The sequence below is a fragment of the Lynx canadensis genome, chromosome A3, assembly GCF_007474595.2.
Source record: "Lynx canadensis isolate LIC74 chromosome A3, mLynCan4.pri.v2, whole genome shotgun sequence".
NCBI lineage: Eukaryota > Metazoa > Chordata > Mammalia > Carnivora > Felidae > Lynx > Lynx canadensis.
In genome coordinates this window covers 115,039,954-115,060,902 of record NC_044305.1, presented here as the reverse complement: position 1 = coordinate 115,060,902, position 20,949 = coordinate 115,039,954, and the positions used below count along the sequence as shown (strand labels likewise).

The window sequence follows — 20,949 nt, the reverse complement described above, 5'->3', positions numbered from 1 at the left end:
GCCTGGTGTTTGTGGGATGGGGGGACACGAGCAATGAGTGAGCTCAGCTGACTGCCAACACCCGCCTCCCCACCCTGCAGCGAGCGCACCGAGGGGCTGCAGGGGCCGGGCCCTGGAACTGTTAGCACACATGTGACTCTGGCCTCAGGACGTCTTCCTTAACAGTATGCTCCAAAAGTCTACTGTGCTCCCCTCATTTCCTCTCCAGCATCTCAAAATACGGTCTGCTCCAGTTCCCAAAAAGGAAAACCCTCTCATCTTGCAAAACTAGAGACGGAGATCTGGTTTACTAGATATAACCTACAAATTTTGTGCCAGCCCTCCTCCAAAAATACGCATACGTTTTGGCTGTGGTCTCTTCCTTTCCATGTATTCAAATAAGACATATGTCCCTCCTCATTTGCAAAGCGAATCCCTCCAAACTATGCCTCAGTTCCATCCCCCGCCCCCCCCCCCCGGACCCCTGCAACCTGTTTCTGCCTCCGTGCTTCCCGTGCCCAGGATCTTGCTTCTCTCTCCATCTTTGTCCCCCCCGTCGGCATGCACAGGCCCCCCACCTCGGAAAGCAGTCATCGGACCCTGGTCCTTCTCCACCTTCCTTCTGGTCTTCTGGCATTCTTCCACCCTGAGGCTCTGTCTTTTCCGTGTCTTCCTGACACTGCTTCCTCAGCTGGCCTCATGGTTCATGTGATGCTGAGGACTCCCCTCCATCCCGCCAGCCCTAGCTTGCTCCTGGCTCCTGTGCCAACTTCCAAGGCTGTCTGACCCTCTGCCAGGGAGTGCTGGACACCAGCAGATGCGTTTCATCTCCTACCCGGTCCTCGCCTTCCACAGCCTGCCACAGCCTGTCTCCTCTCCTCCACCTGCTAAACCATCCCTCCTCCTCCTCCTCCTTTTCCTGTGGCTGCTGCTTTAGCCTAAAATCACCACGTATCTCAATTCTGCAAACGTGAGCCATGGGAGGAAAATGACCTCTTCATCTACCCCTGGGCTGTGCTTTGTTCTGTCCTCCCTCAGGTGGTAGCTTATTAGTCATCCTAACAACCCTGCTCCTGGTCACGGATGTCCTTATTTTATGATGCAGAAGCGGTTCTGACCTGACACCTGCCAGCGGGTTCCTGGGGACTGAAGCACATCTCCCCACTCCTGAACTCCGCTCTCGCCCTGCCTCCACCTGCCCTCAGCACTCAGCAGCACCCGTCGGCCATCGCAGGTGTGGGTGCAGACGCTGGCTTCAAGGCTTTTATCGACCAACAGGAGAGGCTCACCTATGACCAGCCACCACGCTGCATTTCCTCCACTCACTCATCCAATCGTGACAAATGCCTGTCTTTGCGCCCCTTTGGTCCGGCTGATGCTGCCCGTAGGTGCCAGAGGCCCAGGATGTGCTAACAGCTTCTCTGCTCTGGAATCTTGAGTGTTACAACCGGGGTGATGGGAGACACGGGGCCTGACCTGCACTGCGGTGCTGCCCCCAGAGTCGGGCAGCCTGGGGGGTGCAGATTGGTGTGATGTTTCACAGGTGTATTGTGTGGGATATTTAGCACCCAGGACATGGAGTCGCCCTGTCCTTGTCTACACCACTGACATCAGGATAACCGTCCACACAGATACGTGCTGACACCTGGGAAAGTCTCGGAACCCAGAGGCCCCACGCAGCAGGGGCTCGTGCGTCAGCAGTGCCGTGGACAGAGGCGTGGGGCAGCGGGCCCTCCAGGCACCGCCTAGACCCTCTACTTTCCACGTCTGCGGCTCCTGCAGAGTCATCACTTTCTTAAGTGGGGAGGCCGAGCAAAGAGATGCTGTAGGGAATCTGTAGGGGGTTCTCGCTGAGTCAGCGCCGGCACCATCTCCACGGTGATGAATGTCACGCAGGCCCTAATATACTCTGAATTCCAGGCAGGGAGACGTGTCATTATTCCACCCTCATGGGGGGGTGGGGAGGGGACGGTGCTAGTATCTTATTTTCTTTAGGCATCAGACTCATGCTTGACGGAAAGCTGCCCTCCCCACCCTCCATTCTCACCTCTTTTCTTCTGTCTCATCAACCCTCTTACCAGGTCCCCATGGCACCCCTGCCCTCCCCCAGACCCACCTCTGCCTGACAAGCCCATGACTGGCTGGATGGGAAAGGGGACGCTTTCTCCCCAGACAACAAACCACAGCCATCCGAACACCACTGCTCAGCCAGACCCATCAAGGCTCCAATTTCATTTCATAGTCGGGTTTCTAAACACAGGTGGAGGGCGCTTTAGACACGGGCTCCGCCGACTTCAATGATCCTGTTTTATGTGGAGCTGCACATATCGTATACAGACACGCATTGTACACACGGCAGGAGGACCCGTTCTGCCTTTGGCCAAGGGGAACCTACTCGGGACAAGGGGAGTGGAGTGAGCTGTGGTGGGCTACTGTTCTCCACAAGTCCACGCATACAAATGTGGCCATAGAGACCCGGCTCCTTTTAATGATCTTTAAGTTCTCAGGACCTTTTGGGCCTGGAAACTCTGTTATTAGTTTTTAATGAATGCATGGACTTGAGTAGAGATCATCTTCTGGTCTACAAAACCACACCTCATACCATCTGGGGCCATCTCGCTGCATCCAGGCCCCTAGCTTCTGAACAGGCACTAGCCACAGGCCCACCATGGTCACCCAGAGCCATAAGCCTGCAAATGCCAAGGTGGCACACTTATCTTTCCATAAGCCCTATGAAAACAAGCCATGTGTGTCGTCTCTGCTGGGCCCAGGGTAGACGTGGGGAAGTCCAGGGGCAGTGGGAAAGGATGGTCCTGGGGGACTTCATCGGGGCATGGAGCTTCGGCCCAACGGCCCAGAGAAGGAACCGAGCTGTGGCCTGCTTTAGTTTAGTTCCCTGTCTGTGGGGAGAGGACTTTTCATCAGACGTGGGTGCTCTTCTCAGATGAGGCCATCTCCGTCACCTTGAGCCATCCAGCATGAAGAGGGAGAGGCAGAAAGAGAAGGTTCCAGGGAGAAACTAGTCCAGCAGGTCAGATACATGCTTCTTTAGCAGGTGCTGTCCACCCCCCACCCCTGAGTCTGAAGGGGTTGCAGGCCATTAGCTTTATCTACTTACAGCAAGCTGCCCTGGGGCAGGGGAGGGTAATCGTCACCTTTGCTGCCATAACAGAGGCCACACAAACCTGGTGTGTGGGTTTGGCTGGGCCCCCTGCTGAGGGCCTCCCAAGGCCCAAATCCAGGTGTCATGCTGGGGGCTCTGGAGAAGAATCCACTCGCCAGCTCCCAGTCCCTTGGTTTGGAACACGGGTAGCCAGCACTTTCCAGTGTTCTAGGCCTCTAGGACTAGAGGTTGGAGGCATATTCTCGCCTCGTCCTGGGTTTAGCGGCAGGCAGGCAGCAGGCACAGGTGAATGAACGCAAATACAGAGAGGGCCCAGGCCTCGTAGAGAGGAGAACTGGGTGCGGAGGGGCCCAGAGTGAGTGGGGTGGGCGGGAGAGCGGGCGGGGAAGGTGTGCTAGTCCTGTGGGAGGCCGCCCCGGGAGCTGTGTTGTGCAGTGGAGTCCACACTCGGTGGAGGAGGGAGGCCAGGTGGTTGCAGAGGGCAGGGCATGTTGGGGCTGTGCCTCCGGACTGATGGCTGGAGAGGTGGGCACACACCAGGAGGGACTCAGCTGAGGGGTGTGGGCCTCGTCCTTAGGACAAGAAGCACCCACGGTGGCTGCCACGCCTGGGAAGTGGGAGAGACCTGCATTTCAGTGCTCTCTGGCCCAGTGGGAGGCTGGCTTTGAGGGGAACAGAATAGTCCTGGGGCTGGAGAGAAGGGTGGATGTGAACGATGATGCTTCAGGTGCGGATCCCGGCACTTGGTGAGCTGGGCTGCGGGAGGCCCCTCTGCCACACCCTGGAGCCAGAATTCCTTCCCTCAGCACCATCCCTGAAGCTTAGAGAGCTCCCTGACCCCACTAAACCCCCGATCGTCATCCCCATCCTGATGGGCTCTTCCAAATGCCCACTCGGGTGCCTACCTATGTTCGCATGCAGAGTTGGGGTGCTCCATGTGACATACGCACCGTTGGAGATGCCCTGCATCTTCTGGCATATAAAATGCTTAAAAAAAATTAAAAAAAAAATCCAGAAATGGCTTTCAAAGTGCTGAGAGCCAGCTATAACATAACGGGATGCTGGGATGGGAGAAAGCGGTGTTTCCTGGGATAGCTGTCTGTAGAGCTTTTTTGTGTTGGATTGTAAAATTAAAAAAAAAATTTGTGTTGGATCGGAAAATGCCTCTCCCACACCTCCGCAGAAGCCCCTCCCTACTTCCCCAGTGGAATCAGCACTTGTTAATGTCCCACGACCGGAAGCAACTAGCTGAGATTGCCACTTAATGTGGGCAGATGTGTGTCAACATTGCTATAAACAGAAGGTACTGGAAGGTTGGACCGGAATGTGCCATCATTAAAAATAACGTGCTGCCTGAATCCCAAAGCGACTGCCACGTGGAGGAAGGCTCACACTCACTTTGTAGGGTTCAAGGGGGCAGAACAAGTCCCAACAGACAGAGGCTAGAGGGAGATGGGTTACCACCAAGGAGAATTTTCTAACAGTTTAACACAAAAATTCACAACAAGAGCATGTGCCGAACTGTGAAGCAGTGAACGTGTTGTCATAAACAGCACCTGAGCAGAGACAGGATGTCTGTCAAAAGTGCTATAGAAAGGATTCGTTTGATTGTAGCAGGAAAGGCCGGAGCACATGAGAGGATCATGAGAGACACCTTGAGTGGCACGATGCCCTGGGCTCTGGGCTGCCCAGAAAGACAGAAATCTCGTCCCCATTGGGATCGACAAGAGTCTACCCGGTTCTGAGCTCTTCTGGGCCCGTGCAGGCACAGCTGATCTCAAACCCATATCCGATTTATTTCCCCAGGCTGTTCCAGGGGACGGGTGCCAGGAAGGGGAGGCAGTTTGGTTCGTGGGATTGGGGTTTTCTGCTCGTTTGTTGAGCTTCCAATCTGGCCCCTGATGGCAAGAGATGTATACTTTTGATGGGTTTCTCTACACTGCCCAGTTTGGGAGAACAGATGCTGTGGGTCAGGCCAGCAGCCATAAATTCCTGGAAAATAACTCTTAGTGACTGAGGAAGAAAGCCATAAAACACTCTGGAGGCAGGGACAGGAAAAAACACTGGCAGAGGACAATGCATGAGATTACTGCTAAATGCCCAGCCGAGCCCCACGGGTCATTCTCAGGCCACGTCACTGCTCCGTGAGCCTGTGCCCAACGCTCCCCGGTGACACTGTGGCCCCTTCCTCTCTTTCTCCAGTGTCTTCCTCAACAAGTAGTTACCAAAGCCACCTTCAAGGTGGCCACTACCATAAGCACTAGAGACAGCTGGGAATAAAACAAAATCGAATCCCAGCCCATATTCTGGTCACTTCCTGGATCTTGCCGGCTGGGAGCAGGGAAAGGAAACCAACACAACACCTGCTGGCGTTGTGTGCAGATGGCTCTGGGAGTTTTACAGACCCGACTCTGTGGAGTTTCACAATAACCGCAAGGAGCACCCTCGTGTCGCACTTCTACTACATGAGGCAGCTCTGGGCTCACTCAGTGCTACGAGCTACACGAGCGGGTCCCGGACTGCTCTTTCTCCCGTAGCTGCAGAATGCAGGCCCACACCACTGCAGCCAGACACGCTTGCACAGTTTTGCACCCCTTCCACCCACACCCCTTTCTCTCTCACTAAAAGACAAGGGCCAGATGCTCCTGGGCTTCTGTGGCAATGACCCCAGACCCTCTTCATTACCCTGGTGCTGAGTGCTGTGTGCACAGAGCAGCCAACAGATGTTACCCAAGTCACGGGGTCACTGTCAGCCCTCTCCATCCCTGGGCCCCTTCCAAGATCCCCAGTTCAGAGCTCCCAGCTCAAGCCTCCGGCTTGGTATTCCTCCTTAGTCTTCCTGGCTTTTGCATTTCAACTTGCCCCTAATGGTCTTCCCCGGGAAGGCTTTCCTGGTGCTCAGCGTCCGTGCGGCCCCACGGAGAAATGCCTTGTTACCTCCACCCTCCCGGCAACCACTCCTCCGGTGCCCCCACTGGCCTTGCCCCCAAGGAGTGACTTACCGGCCCCTCCCAGGCCCTCACCCCAGGTACACGTGGTTTCAGGACACAGAGATGCCACCCGGCCCCAGGACGCAGAGACAGCAACTCACCGAAGTTCTCTCCACCCCAGATGTCCATGTCTGTATCATATTTCCCCAGGTATTCGAACCAGGATTTGTCCATCACGAAGAGCCCTCCAGCGATGATCGGAGTCCTATGCATTTGGAAGGAAGGGAGGGAGTTACGGGAGAGAGACCACCGTCACATTCGTCTGCCCTGGCAGTGCAGAGCTCAATACAATTTTCTCCCCATTTCTCTTCCTCTTCACAGGGCCAATGCATTATTACCTAAAACAAGAACATGCTCTGGAGTTTTTTCTTTTGATTTTAAATCTCCCGGCCTCACAGACAGGCTAATTTACTCATCAGCATGCCTTCCGTTGGGGCAGCTGGGATTTGCTCAGAACACTGCTGCTCTGAGGGCCTGGGGATCCTTCACTGGCCTCTCCCACAGGCCCTGCCCAGCGTGGCTCTCTTGGGAGGTTCCATTACTGGGAGACCGGGCAGCGGGCCACTGACCAGGCAGGGAAGGAAGACTGAGGCAGCACCTGTTAACAGCACATCCTAGGGCGCCTGGGTGGCTCCGTCAGTTAAGTGTCTGACTCCGGCTCAGGTCACGATCTCCCAGTTTGTGAGTTCGAGCCCCGTGTCGGGCTCTGTGCTGACAGCTCAGAGCCTGGCACCTGCTTTGGATTCTGTGTCTTCCTCCTTTTCTCCCCCCCCCCCCCACCGCTTGCACTCTGTTTCTCAAAAATAAATAAATATTTTTTAAAAATTGCACATCCAGGGGCGCCTGGGTGGCGCAGTCGGTTAAGCGTCCGACTTCAGCTCAGGTCACGATCTTGCGGTCCGTGAGTTCGAGCCCCGCGTCAGGCTCTGGGCTGATGGCTCAGAGCCTGGAGCCTGCTTCCGATTCTGTGTCTCCTTCTCTCTCTTCCCCTCCCTCCTTCATGCTCTGTCTCTCTCTGTCTCAAAAATAAATAAACGTTAAAAAAAAAAAAAATTGCACATCCATTTTTTGAGATTGTGTTCTCCTTTTCTTCCCTCTTTACCCCTCTATCAGGAGTTATGTCACCTATGTTGGGGTCCTAACCCCCAGTACCTCAGAATGTGACCTTATTTAAGGAGCGAGTCTCTATAGAAGTTAAAATGAGGACATTACGGTGAACCCTAAACCCATGTGACTAGTGTCCTTAAAAAAAGGAAACACAGAGCCAGAGAGACAGACGTGCCTAGAGAGCATATAATGTGAAGGGGATCTGAACGGAGAAGAGAGCCCCCTGAAAGCCAAGGAGAGAGGCCGGCATTGGCCTCAGAAGGAATCGACCCTGTCGACACTTTGATTTTCGACTTCAAGCCTCCAGACCTGCAAGACAATACATTTCTGTCGATAAGCCACTCTGTGTGTGGTGCTTTGCTGCAGGAACCCCAACAAACTAATACACCCTCATCTTTGTTTTTTCCCGTGGGATCCCACCCCACCTTCCCCTGCCTCTGGTGCCTGAGAGAGATGCCGGAGAAGCCACTTGGAAAGGAAAAGGTTGCAGAGGAAGGCAGACAAGGATAGCAGAGTCCAACCAAATAATCCAGCAAGTTTAGGGACGTGTGTCTATAAGGATCGGTGGCTGGGAGAGGTGGGCAAGCCCTCAGGGACCTGGCCCCTCATCCAGCGCGTCCAGAGGGTGAAGGTCGTTTTCACCCACGTCAGTTAGTTGATAGAGAGCAGGTCCAGAAACCAGGTCTCCCAAAGCCACACCCCCCTGCTATTTCCTGCAAACTGACCTAATGCTGGGAAACACTCATTCAGGGAGCAGGGATATTCCCACAAGAAAAGAGCCCACCCTCAGAATGTCACCACTGGGACAGAGAAGGGTAACACCAGGAGGTGGCTGCACCACTGCCCCCTTCGTCCTTGATGTGGTCCACCACCATATCATGTGCTGTCACTGTTGGGTAGCTGAGAAGCTGATGTGTGCTGCATGGAGCTCTCAGTGTGGGAAGAAGGTTCTACTCTCCCTTTAGAAATAAAGGGCAGGGGGCACCGGGGTGGCTCAGTTGGTGAAGCGTCCGACTCTCGATCTCCACTCAGGTCACAATCTGATGGTTCAGGGGATCAAGCCCCTCACTGGCCTCTGCACTGACAGTGTGGAGCCTGCTTGGGATGGTCTCTCTCTGCCCCTCCCCAGCTCGCATGTGTACTCTCTCTCAAAATAAATAAATAAATAAACATTGAAGGAAGGAAGGAAGGAAGGAAGGACGGAAGGAAGGAAGGAAGGAAGAAAAAAGAAAAGAAAGGAAGGAAGGAAGGAAGGAAGGAAGGAAGGAAGAGAAAGAAAGAAAAGGCATTAGCCAGCATGCCATCTGGCTCCAATCTCCCTCTTGGCATCACTCCAGATTATGACAGCTGGAGGAGGAGGGAGGAGAGGCCGGCAGGTAGGTGAGACAGAGGTCCCTGGTAGAGCTCTCCTGAACACACACGTCTCTCTGGAGTGTCCCCATTTGGCTCTTCATAGCTCCTTGGTTCACAATCTGACTTAAGTTCTTAAGTTAATTCAGTGCAAGTGAGCAAACGTTTACTCTATGGCAGGTCCAGAGATACGGAGATGCCCATGAAGAATGTGGGGCATCCCTAAGTTACCGGCCAGAGAAACTGCATCCTCGTGGTCTTGTCTGTATTTCTCCAAGCACTTTTATCCTCCTGACACCCCACCTGAAGCAGACAGCTGTCAGCTTGGAGATTCCCCAACAGGTCTGGGACACGTGCACCAGCCTTAGGTAGGAACACCCACACCATACGTTCTCAGTGCTCAGGACACAGGCTCCCCGCTGGGTGGACACCATGCTCTGTTCTACCCCCGGCCCCGTGACAGGTCCCGGGCCCCAGGCGGCCATCCTGCCACCATGTGCAGCGAATCGTAGCAGGGGCCTGAGGAGAGAACGCCCGCAAAAGAGCCTGGAGCTGATGCCACCATCTCATTCTCAGACAGGACACAGCAGATGTGTGTTTGTTTGTTTGTATATATTTTATTTTGAGGGAGAGAAAGAGTGCATGCACGCAAGTTGGGGAGGGGCAGAGAGTGAGGGAGACAAAGAATCAAAGCGGGTTCTGCACTGACAGCACACAGCCCGATGCGGGGCTAGAACTCATGAACTGTGAGATTGTGACCTGAGCCAGAATCAGACGTCTAGCTGATTGAGCCACCCAGGCGCCCCAGACGTGTTTGTTAACAAGCAGCAGTGGCCAGGCCTCGAGATCAGCCTCTGCTTACAGCACTGCTGACCTGACCTTTCCCGGGCTGAATCCTGCCTGGTAGCTCAGCTCTGGCCCTAAGGAACCATCTTTTCCCCAGTCAGAGGCTCAAACAGGACCATCTGGTCCCAACTTCCCAACGTTTCGCGGGAAGTGTAAGTACGAGGCGCATGTGTGGGAAGGGTGACACCGGGCAGCTCCTCAGCACAGGCCTTACCAGACCCCTGTCCCCTCAGGAGACATCTCCTTGAAGACAGAAACTCCTGACGTAAGGGGAGAGGGGGGCTGGCCTGGCAAGGGTTCTCCTGGTCTCTGCCCAGTCCTGAGCGTCCAATGTGAAATGCCTCCTACACCCTGCGGCAGTGGGAAGGACCGAGTGGTGACAGATCTGCCCAGCCACCCCTGCCCTGACTTACCTGATGGGCTCGGTGGGGTCCAGGCGCCGAGCCTTCTGCTCTGGGGAGAGCTGCTCCCACTGGAAGTGGAGGCTCCAGTCAAACCCTGGAACACAGCACCGAGTCGCTTGATTTGGTCTCTCATGCAGAGCCTGCGCAACGCGTCCCTTTTCTGGAAGCTCATGAACGCATCCGGGGAAGCTGGTCCCAGGCTGGTCAGCAAGAAGGCCGCCAGATGTCCCTCCCACAGCTTCTCTTTCTCTACCTCCTACTGCCTCTCTGAGCCTTCTCTGCTGGGCAGTTAGAGGATAAAGGGCAGATGATAGAGTCACTTGTGACAGAGTCTAAGGGGGACAGGATGGGTAGTTACGGGCGTGGCCCTTGGCCAGGAGCATTGGGGAGGCGCCAGCAGGTTTTTGTAAGGGGCTGAGCTACCACAGATCAGTTTTGGGGAACCAGCACTAGGCCCTGAGCAGAACCTTGGTGGGCCTCAGAGAGAGCGTAGCGACCAGTGCTGAGGTGACAGAACAAGTCAGGCCCTGCCTAGCTGGGGGGGGGTCCTTGCCTCCCTCCTGTTCTCAGGTCCCAGAGGGAGCCCATATCAGAGCCAGGGCTCTGGGGGCTGGAGGCATCATCCTACACACTCCCCTGGCTGTTCCATTCGTGGCCTCAGTGGTAAGGCCACAATGGAGCCACCAGCATTATAGGACTCAGGGCTGGACGCTCCAGGCAAACCACCAGCAGACGCTTCCCCCACTTTCCCCCTTGAATGCAACAACCAGGAGGAGCAGCGAGTCCTTGCTGGGGAGGGGTGCTGGCCCTACTCACCACCCCTGAGCTCCGCGGCCGACTCGATGTAGTTGAAGTTGTCCAAGCTGATGATGTCAATCACGGGGCACACCACCCGCGTGTAGTCCTGGAAGACAGCAGACTCCGGGCTCAGCCTGTGGTGCCAAGGAGCCGGGCTGGGAATCAGTGAGCTTGGCAGAGCCTTGCCCTGGTAACGCCAGGCTGGTTTTGTGGCCTTGACTAAGCACTGCCAGCTCTGGATCTTAATTTTCTCATCTAGAAAATGGGGTACCGTGACCTCTCTGGTTCCATTGCCTAAAACGCCAGGAGCCTTTCTCTGACTCCTGGAGTCCTTCTCAGCCACAGTGGCCTTCGGAGCATGGTGGGGACACGGCAGGGGCCGGCTGGAGAGGGATGCACACGAAGAAGGGGGAAAGCAGGAAGAAGGGGGCTCTAAAAGTCCTTCTCCATCAGTGGGGTCTCAGGAGGCAGAGGCCACAGCCAGCCCGGAAGGTGACCTCTACCTGCAGTCCCATGAAAAGAAGCCACACACCCACAGGAAAAGCACTTTGGAATTTCCAAATACCTTCATTCTATGCCTACATTTACGAATAGCATCTCTAGACATTCCTAACTTCAGGTGTCACTTGTGATGGTCACAGATCGGTGCCTCCAGCCCTGACTCACCCCCTTCCTTCCAGACTCAGATCCAGTATGCCACTGGCCACCTCCGTGGATGCCCCATGGGCTTTCAGTGATGGCTTCATCATCTTGTCCCCAAACATGCTCCTTTCCCTCGGTTGCCTATTTCTGCTAACAGAACCATCGCGTATCCCTCCGTCTCCCCAGAACAAAGCAGAAAGCTTCGCCTCTGCCCATCACCCATCGAATCTAACTCTGAAACTGCTCGTCTGAGTGTGTCCTGCCTCCATTTTCCCCCCCTCACACCTGGCGTACCACAGTGGACTCCTACCTTATCCCACTCTCTTCCCTTCGGCGGCCGCCGAAATTGTCATTACGATGTGAAAATCTCACTGTGCGGCTCAACAGCTAAAAACCTGAACTGCCAGCTAGATAAGGTTCCAACTCCTTAGCCTGGCATTCGAGACCATCAAAACCAGGCCTGTATCTCCCTTTCCGGCTTCCTCGCTTGCTGTATCCCTCAGGCTCCCCTGTCTATAGGCATCAAAGTCATCCAGGAAACATTCTCAAAATATGCAAGACAGAGGCACCAGCTCCTGGGGGCTGTCAAGGTGCTGCATATATTTTTAAAGCCTTCCCTGCTCTGGGTGAACACCCTGTACCTGGCTTGCAGGAGGGGAAGCTGGGGGCAGGGTAAAGGAGATGTGAACATGGAGACTCCACAGCCAAATGGAAACCAAGCAGCCTGGGAGAGCCAGCAGGTCGGGGAAATCAGGCGGGACCACATCTCCAATCCTCCACACCTACCACCTGCCGGCACAGGCAGGAACCTCTGCTTCTCCTTGTCGCCATTTCATTTCCTAGTTCAATCTCTCTCCTAGATGAGGCTGTCTCCTTATTTTAAGCTCGGACTCACCAGGTGCCTACTTTTATGTTCACAGACTTCATTTGGCCCTCAGCTTCCACGTGTGACTCATCCTGACAGTGACAAGGTACCTCGGAAGGCAAGGGGCCCATGTGGAAAGAAATGCTCATTTTCAATGCATTGCTTCTACCTCTGGGCCGCGCACAGATGCTCCTTCCACAGTCGACACAGCACCTGCCCAGCTGCCACTGCTCTCCAGGCACCACTCAGGCTCTGTCACTGTGCGTCTCTGAGTGTGCACACGCACCACGTGCCCACGCACGGCTATCCACACCAATACCTCCCCACGGACACAACCTCAAAGACATCCTTGTGACCTGAATTCTGACATGGTTGCGGAAGTTCGGAGACTGAACTTCTTCTGTGAGTCTGACAAAGTCCTCATTTTGCCTTGGCTTGTTGAGCGTTTGGGTCTTTACAGCTTCACTAAGTCCTTATGTCAATGCTTGTGCAGCAGAGAATTACTCTTGCCCAGAGATATGTTTGGCCCTTTCCCAGCTTCTGGGCAGTAACTCCTAAGCCCTCAGAATGCCCTGCCTAGAAGAGTGTCTCTGTTTACCTGGGAGATTTGAGATATACCAGTCTATGCTAATAGTGTGACTTATTATGATGAGGGCCTTGGGTCGTGTGGTACCAACTCAACCTGACCTTCGGAGGGGCACGGAGACCATGGGGGGGGGGTGGTCAGCCACATCTAGGTGACTGACCCCCAACAAAAAGCGCAGACACCAAGGCTTGGGTGGGCTTCCTGTTCCGAAATGCTCTGTACATGTTGTTATACATCCCTGCTGGGAGAAGTAAGTGCCGTGTGTATAATCCCACCAAAAGAGGTCAACTAGAAGCTTGTGCCTGGAACTCTCTATGCACCTGTTCCCACTGCTGAGTTTAACCTGTATCCATTTGCTACACGAAACAGTAATCATGAATATAATAGCTTTGCTAAGTTCCAAGTCTTTCTAGTGAATTACTGAATCTGCGGGTGGTCTGGGGACCCCCACACCGCAATCCTGGTGTTTCAAATCTCTCCTCAATATTTGGAAATTGAAATGCAAAATAAAATGCTGGTTGCTTGCCTGGGAAAATGCTGGTTGCTTGCCTGGGCCACAGCCTTCCCCAGAAGCCACCCAGGGGCTCCGCCTCCAGGGTGCGTCGGCTCTGGTGCACCGTCCCTGTACGTTCCAAGGGCTTCTGCCCTTCTATTACTCCTATCACAGTTCATATGTGGTGTCTGCTTAGAGTCATGGAGACCAGGTGGGTAATGAGGGATGTTTGGGGCTCAGTGCTGTGTGAAGCCATGTCCTTAAAAAGAGGCTGCACGAGACTTTACACGTGACCCTTAAAGCCAGGACGCACATCTGAGTGACCCTGGGGGTAACTGCTCCACTTGTGCAGCACTCAGCCCCAGCCCACGGCCTGCTGGGCAGCAAGTGTTCATCAGCGTCGGCTCAAGAGGCTGGCTGTTAACTCGCTCTGAGGGTACTATGTCGATGGCTGGTAGCAAAGCGGATGGGTCAGTTACAGTTGAGAAAAATGGCCTCTCCTCCTACAGGCTCAGGGATGGAAGGACTTCCGGTAAAGATACCCAAAGCCACCACAGGTGCTGGCCCGTGAGCTCCAGTTGGCTGGTCTTCAAGGCTAGGCCCACAGGTCGGCTTAAGCAGGCAGCTGGAGGAGTCACTGGCAGGCCCATGGCCTGGACCCCGTCTCCCCCCCCTCACCCCCCACAAGTCCATTGGCAGCAATGACAGAGGCTGAATGCACCAGCCAATGGCCATCGATCACCTGTGCGGTATACCTCTCCTTCCTCCACCCATTCATGTAACTAAAACTACACTGTGAATGGGCACTCAGAAAGCTAGAGAGATCAGCCACTCACTTGGTGAACCAGCTTTACTGAGCACCTCTTATGGTTTAGGAATTGTGGCAGGTGCAAAGATGGATACGGCCTCACAGTCTAGGGAAGACAGAGGACGGGCACTGGAGGGTGACAACGGAGCCTCTAAGGTAGGCTGGAGGGGCGGGGTGGGGGAGAAGGAAGGGGTCCTCGAGGAGGGGACAGAAGACCTGGGTTCTCGTTCTGACGCTGCTATCTAGAATTCACGTCACCTTAAGCAAACCAGCACACGCTGAGGAACTGTTTCTTCATCTATAAAGTGAAGACAAATTATTATTTGCCAAACCATCTTGCCTTCCTAACAGGGCTTTTGGGTGGAAGAAGAGAGGGAGGCGTGTGAGAGGCTTTGAAGCATATGTAAGCCATTATTTACATAAATTTACCAAATGCTAAAGGGATTGAAATTTCTTAAAATCTTGTTTCCTACTGAAGAGATATGTAGATAAGGAGCGGGGAGAAAGAGGCTTCTGTTAAAAGAATTAAAACCAACCTGGTGCTTGTTTCAAGTATCATCGTGTAGCTGAAGGGAGGAGACGGGACGCGAGAGAGTTCCTTGTGGAAAAGACCAGCTGAGGACGGTTTCTGACAGCCCAAACTCGGCCTCTCTCTTATCTCTTTCTATTTTTGAAAATCCCCAACTCCAATTACAGCTTAAAATTTCCACTTCTACTCACAAGATCAAATCACGTTTTACTCTGAGACGAGACACAATACAAAGACGTGTGGAAACACAGGCTGACACACGCCCACATCCCTGTCCTGGAAGGGATGTCTCAGTGGAATGTTCTAGCAACAAGAGCCAGGGTCTGGAGAAAACCTCTGCAGCCCACAGAGGCTGCTGTGGCGCTCCGCAAGGGGCAGAGCCAGACCACGGCCCCAGGGTTTGTCCGGCCAGTCCCCTGCTACCAAAGCTTTAGATCAGAAACCGGTGGGGATCCGGAGCTCAGCCCGGGAGGATGAGCTCTATTTGGGGCCAAGTGACTGCCACAGGAGGAGCACTGGGTGGCAAGGAGCACTCACACGCAGGAGGAAGAAACGATGAAGGCTTCTCTGCCCTGCAGGTGAGGCTGACCAGGGATGCAAAAATGAGAGTATTTTTCAGAGAGGGCTTCTGTGATGGCCTCATAGGCACTGGGGTGGAAAGGGTTCATTAAGGTTGTCTGAGGAAAGCAAGGCCCCCTAACATATCCTGCAGGGCCACATTAGCCTGGGGGAGGGGGTCCTATAGATCAAACACTGAATCGCCACATGATCCCACAATTCCACTCGTTGGTATCACCCCAAAGAATTAGAAGCAGGCACTCAAACTTGCATACTAATGTTCACAGCAGCACTATTCACAATAGTAAAAAGATGGAAACAACCCAAATGTCCATTAGCAGAGCAACGAATAAACAAAATGTGGTACACAGGCAGTAATTTCTCTGACACTGGACATAGCAACTTTCTTCTTGATATGTCTCCCGAGGCAAGGAAAACAAAAGCAAAAATAAACTATTGGAACTACATCAAAATAAAAAGCTTCTGCACAGCAAAAGAAACAATCAACAGAACTCAAAGACAAGCTACTGAATGGGAGAAGATATTTGCAAACGACCTCCCTGATAAAGTGTTAGTATTCAAAATATATAAAGAACTGTAAAACTCAACACCAAAAAAAAAAAAAAAAAAAAGAAATAAACAAACAAAAAAACCCAATCAACTAAAAAACGGGCAGAGGGCCTGAATAGACAGACATTCTTCCAAAGAAGACATATAGATGGCTCACAGACACATACAAAAATGTTCAACATCACTCTCACCAGGGAAATGCAAGTAAAAACCACAATGAGGTATCACCTCACACCTGTCAGAATGACTAAAATTAAAAATACAAAAAACAATTGTTGGTGAGGATGTGGAGAAACAAACGGGAGCCCTCATGCACTGTTGGTGGGAATGCAAACTGGTACAGCCACTCTGGAAAAGAGAATGGAGTTTCCTCAAAAGGTTAAAAATAGAACTGCCCTACGATCCAGTAATCACACTACTAGGTATTCAAAATACAAAATACAAAAACACCAATTCAAAGGGATACATGCACCCCAATGCTTACTGCAGCATTATTTACAATAGCCCAACTATGGAAACAGCCTGAATGTCCACTGATTGATGAATGGATAAAGAAGATACGCTGTATACATACAATGGAATATTACTCAGTCATAAAAAGAACGAAATTTTGCCATTGGCAACAACGTGGATGGATCTAGAGTATATTACGTTAAGCGAAATAAGTCAGTTGGAGAAAGACAAATACCATGTGCTTTCACTCAAATGTGGAATTTAAGACACAAAACAAAGGAGCAAAGGGAAAAAAGAGAGACAAACCAGGAAACAGAGTCTTAACTACAGGGTACACGCTACACTGATGGCTACCAGATGGGAGGTGGGTGGGGGGGATGGGGGAAATAGAAGAAGGAATTAAGAGCACACTTATGATGAGCCTTGAGTAATGCACAGAATTGCTGAATCGCTATATTGTACACCTGAAATTATATAACACTCTATGTTAACTATACCTGAATTAAAATGAAAAACTTAATTAAAAAATGTGGTACACTGTGATATTGTGATATAAGAAGAAATATAAACCTGGCTTTTGATCTTGGTTCACTGCACAAGAGCTTCTTTTTTTTTTTTCTAATTTTTTTGATGTTTATTTATGTTTGAGAGAGGAGAGAGAGAGCGCGCGCGCGCAAGCGAGTGGGGGAGGGGCAGAGAGAGAAGGAGACACAGAATCCGAAGCAGGCTCCAGGCTCTGAGCTGGGACCACAGAGCCCTACATGGCTCAAACTCATGGACCATGAGATCATGACCTGACTGACTGAGCCACCCAGGCACCCCTATTTCACTAAGAGATTCTAAAACCCTTGGGATTTCCTGAGAGATGGGGGGACAGGGACATCTTTGTTATTCATAGTAATCCCCTTTCATGGAAACTGAGTTTACACTAATGAGATGACTGGTCAGCTGGGGAACCAACCACTTGACTAGAGCGTTGGTACTTTCAGCATCATCCCCGCCCCCCTCACCTCTGTGACCAGTAGGATCTGGAAGGGCCTCCAGGGCCAGGTAAAGCCCTGAAATTAAAGGGTCTGTTCATAACCTACTATTTCTCAATCCAGACCTCTTCAGCGGGATTTTGCCAGAAAAAAGGGGGAGAGAGCATTTTCTTAAACAGAGCTAAGTTCTGAGCTCTCCCAGTCTCAGGGAAGGCGGTCACAGGATGGGTATTAACCTCTGGGCCCACGTGTGAGAACTCTGCAAGGCCACCGAGGTGCTCTCGTCGGGACGAACGAAGCCGGGAAGGATTTCCCACTTTTCGGAGTGGTTCACATATCCCAATTCTTTCAGCCTCAACCCTGTCATTTTGCACAGGGAAGATGGTGTGGAGGCAACACGGAGGGCTCTGGTGCAGGTGGTGCTGGCCAGGGAATATCAGCCCAGGTCACATAATTCCCCCGACACTGTGTCCTCGTCTGTGAAATGGGTATGTGAAAAGTAACGGACCTCGTACTGCACAGAGCAGCCGTGGGAGTCAACTCAGGCACAAAATGAAAGGCAGCAACGCTAAGCACTGATGCTGGTACCTACTGGTGACTTCTGTAGATCAGGATGGGGGTGGGCGGACTTTGGGGAATATAAAATACCAATGGGAACATTAAAGAAAGTTGTTTTTTTTTTCATACTTTCAAAAGGAGTAACCGAGACACAGAAGAAACATACAGAATTCCAGAGTAATCTAAAGGCAGACAGAGGCAAGGAATAAAGGTTTCTCAGCATCCTGCCCACCTGCCTTGGCCTGTGGGCAAGGATGATGCACGGCTGGAGGAAAGACAGAAGCCTCAGGAATTGGGTGACAAGGCCCAGTGAAAGTTTGCTGCCTTCTTCTCACAAAAGGCACTCATCAGGGCTCCCTTTCTGGAACCTTCTACTGTCTGGGAGAAATAGTTCTGGGCAGTTTTCTTGCCCAGGAAACTGCACGCGTCATGTATCAGCTGCCGTTGGCAGCCCCATTTGCGGGCCTGCTGTGGGTCACAGTGTGATACAAAGAACTGGTCCCGGGCCTTGCCCTGCCGTGTGACCATGGGCAGGCCGCTCTACCTCAGCTTCTCCATCTCTAACGAGGGGACAGCAATCTGTCCCACCCCCCTCCCAGAGGGCCTGGGGGGCATATGTGAAGTACTGGCTTGAGAGAGCCAAGAGGTGGGGGCTGTGGAATCCTGGCCTCAGTCAGCCTCACTCACCTCTTTGACTCTGTGCAGCAGGGGCTGGAGCCAGTCTCTGTTCACTTCACAGTGGCTGTCAAGGAAAGTCAGAGTGGTGCCCTGGGCAACACTGGCGCCCCGGATCCGGGACCGGACCAGACCTGCAGTGGGGACAAACGGGCAAGTGGATGCCCCCGTCGTTCCATCTTCCAGCAAGCTCGCGGGGGGAGCCACACGACACCCCCTGCACACTGAACATACACCCAGACGCACACACACACCCCAATCCCCGACACTCACGCTCCAGGGTCCTGCCCAGCTGCATGGACCTACCTTGCCGCTCTGTGTTGCGGATGCATTTCACCTTGGGCAACTTGATGAGTTGACTGCAGTCATCAGCTGTGAAGACAGAAGGTGACGCGGGGTGAATGCCCTGGGGTGAAGGTGAACCCAAAGAGTAGGTAAGTAAGGCAGCCCTACCTACCGTCCCTGCCCCCAGCTGCAGAGCCCTGTCCTGCCCCCAGGGTGTTTGTGGGTTTTGGATGAGGCTGACTGATCGCTTCTATCAATATACAAACATGGCCCAGTCCATGCAAAGTGGCCTCAAGGGAGGCCTCTTTGGAGCAGGTCACATAGTAGTACCTGTATGCTTGCTGGCAAGCACTTCCAGATGGGAATTCTTGGGATGGCCACCTGGGGACTCTTCTCCATTTCTATAGACCATGAGAAGCATGAGACGAGACTCTTGCTCACTCTAGTGGGGTCTAGCAAAAGCTGCTGGGAGACCACACAATGGATGAGATGAATTGTGGCATTTCCTGTCTGATACTGGAGACCTTATCTGTCAAGTGATCTGTCCAGTGTATCCCATCACAGAACTGGCTTACCTCTCTCTCTACCATGCAGGGGAATGTGCCGGGATGGGCAGGAGACCCCGTCTTCAGCATCACCCCAGACCTGTCCTCTGGCTTGCCTGCCTGCCCCATTGCTTCCCTGACCCACCAAGTCTCTGAACTCCATATTGAGACCCCATGGTGTTGGTTTTGCTTCACTGTTTTACCACCCTTAGCCTCTCTTTGGCTCTGGACTCTATAGAGTGACAACAGAGACTCATAGAAGCTTCCTCTGGGCCAGGTACTGTTCCAAGGACTTTGATTGTGTGAACACATTTACTTGACTTTATTTTTTAATGTTTATTTATTTTTGAGAGAGAGAGAGAGGGAGAGAGCGAGCAGGGGAGGGGCAGAGAGAAAAGGGAGACACAGAATCAGAAGCAGGCTCCAGGCTCTGAGCTGTCAGCACAGAGCCGGATGCAGGGCTCAAATCCACGAACCGTGAGATCATGACCTGAGCTGAAGTCATGTGCTTAACCAACTGAGCCACCCAGGCGCCCCGTGTTAACACATTTAAATCCTTACATAAACTGTATAATTATAATGATCTCCATTTACAGTCAAGGAAAGCAAGGCACGTGGAAGTTACTAATTTGCCTGAGGTACGTAGCCAGTGATTGAGTAAGTGATAGGTCTAGGATTTGAAGCTGGGCAGTCTGGCTCCGTCTGTGCTCTAACCACGAAGCTGCTCCGCTTCTGAGTGAACCCAGCAGCATACCCTCCTCCGGCTCCAGTGCCAGGTGACCTGGCAGGACGAGTTTCTCCCCACCTCCAACTGCTTCCTCACTAGGGAAGGGAGATCAGCTCACCAAGTTTAAGTACTGAGAGTCCGATCTTATTGTTCTGGACCCAGTGCACAACTCACGTATGCATTACTCCCAGGGTTCTGAGGCCGTGCGGTGGGTGTGGGTGATAGCCTTCCCACAGCAGACCCCAGGGTGGTAGTGGTTCCTAAGCCAGCTGCCAGCATGGGCACTCAGGGGGACAGATTCTACTCTCCTAGGTCTTGGAGCTGTTCCCAGGGCCATTGCCTGCTTCCCCTGGTTTGTCACCGGAAAGAGGTGGATCTGCCTGGAACTGCACCCAGGATGCTGGGATGATGGCTCTCATAGGAGGCGGCCCTACCAACCCTTGAAGTCTGAGGATGCTTCCCCAACTGTCTTGCCCATCAAACTCAATATACACATGTCTGAGGACACCTGCATGCTCTTCTGGGAGCAAGAAGATATTGGGGGGGGGGTGACCCAGGTTCTTTGATAGGACAACTTGGAAACGGTGATGACCAATGGCTGGAGGGTCAGAGGGCAGCTGCTCACTGCGTCATGGCCAGGTGTTGGGATGCCCCACACGGCACCCTGCAGAGCCCACCCTGCGCCCCCCACAGGAATGCAAGGAGAGGGTGCTGCAGCCTGTGCTCGGGCTAGCAGATTGTCACAGATACGAGTCAGGGACCCCAAGCGATGGAAACTGCTCTGGGTCCCAGGGTCAATTCTCTGAAGGTTTCTATGTCCAGGATAGGGGACAGTGACATACATGTGTGTGCACACCTCCATGTGCACACATGCACACACACACACACACACACACACACACACACCCCAACCCAATCAAGGATCGACTAAATATACTGTGTAGGTCCTCAAAGACCCACAGCAGAGGACCCAACAAATTGTTTTTAAATGTAAGGTTTATCTCCCTCCTGAGCCCCACATCAACACTTGAAGTCTTCTATACCTGCTACAAGCCTAGGCTTCCCTCTATCCCCAGA

The 20,949-nt window shown here is 52.8% G+C and overlaps 1 protein-coding gene across 2 annotated transcripts in view; it reads right to left on the bottom strand.

Moving 5' to 3' along the window:
* Nucleotides 1-20,949, bottom strand: part of GALNT14 (polypeptide N-acetylgalactosaminyltransferase 14) — a 208,032-nt gene that overhangs the window by 21,296 nt on the left and 165,787 nt on the right. For both annotated transcript variants that reach the window (XM_030311359.1, XM_030311361.1), the window contains exons 5-9: nucleotides 18,622-18,687; nucleotides 18,328-18,449; nucleotides 10,617-10,704; nucleotides 9,810-9,894; nucleotides 6,195-6,298 (exon numbers count right to left, since the gene is read on the bottom strand). In XM_030311359.1, the coding sequence (XP_030167219.1) occupies nucleotides 6,195-6,298; nucleotides 9,810-9,894; nucleotides 10,617-10,704; nucleotides 18,328-18,449; nucleotides 18,622-18,687 (465 nt within the window). The remainder of the gene's footprint in view (nucleotides 1-6,194; nucleotides 6,299-9,809; nucleotides 9,895-10,616; nucleotides 10,705-18,327; nucleotides 18,450-18,621; nucleotides 18,688-20,949) is intronic.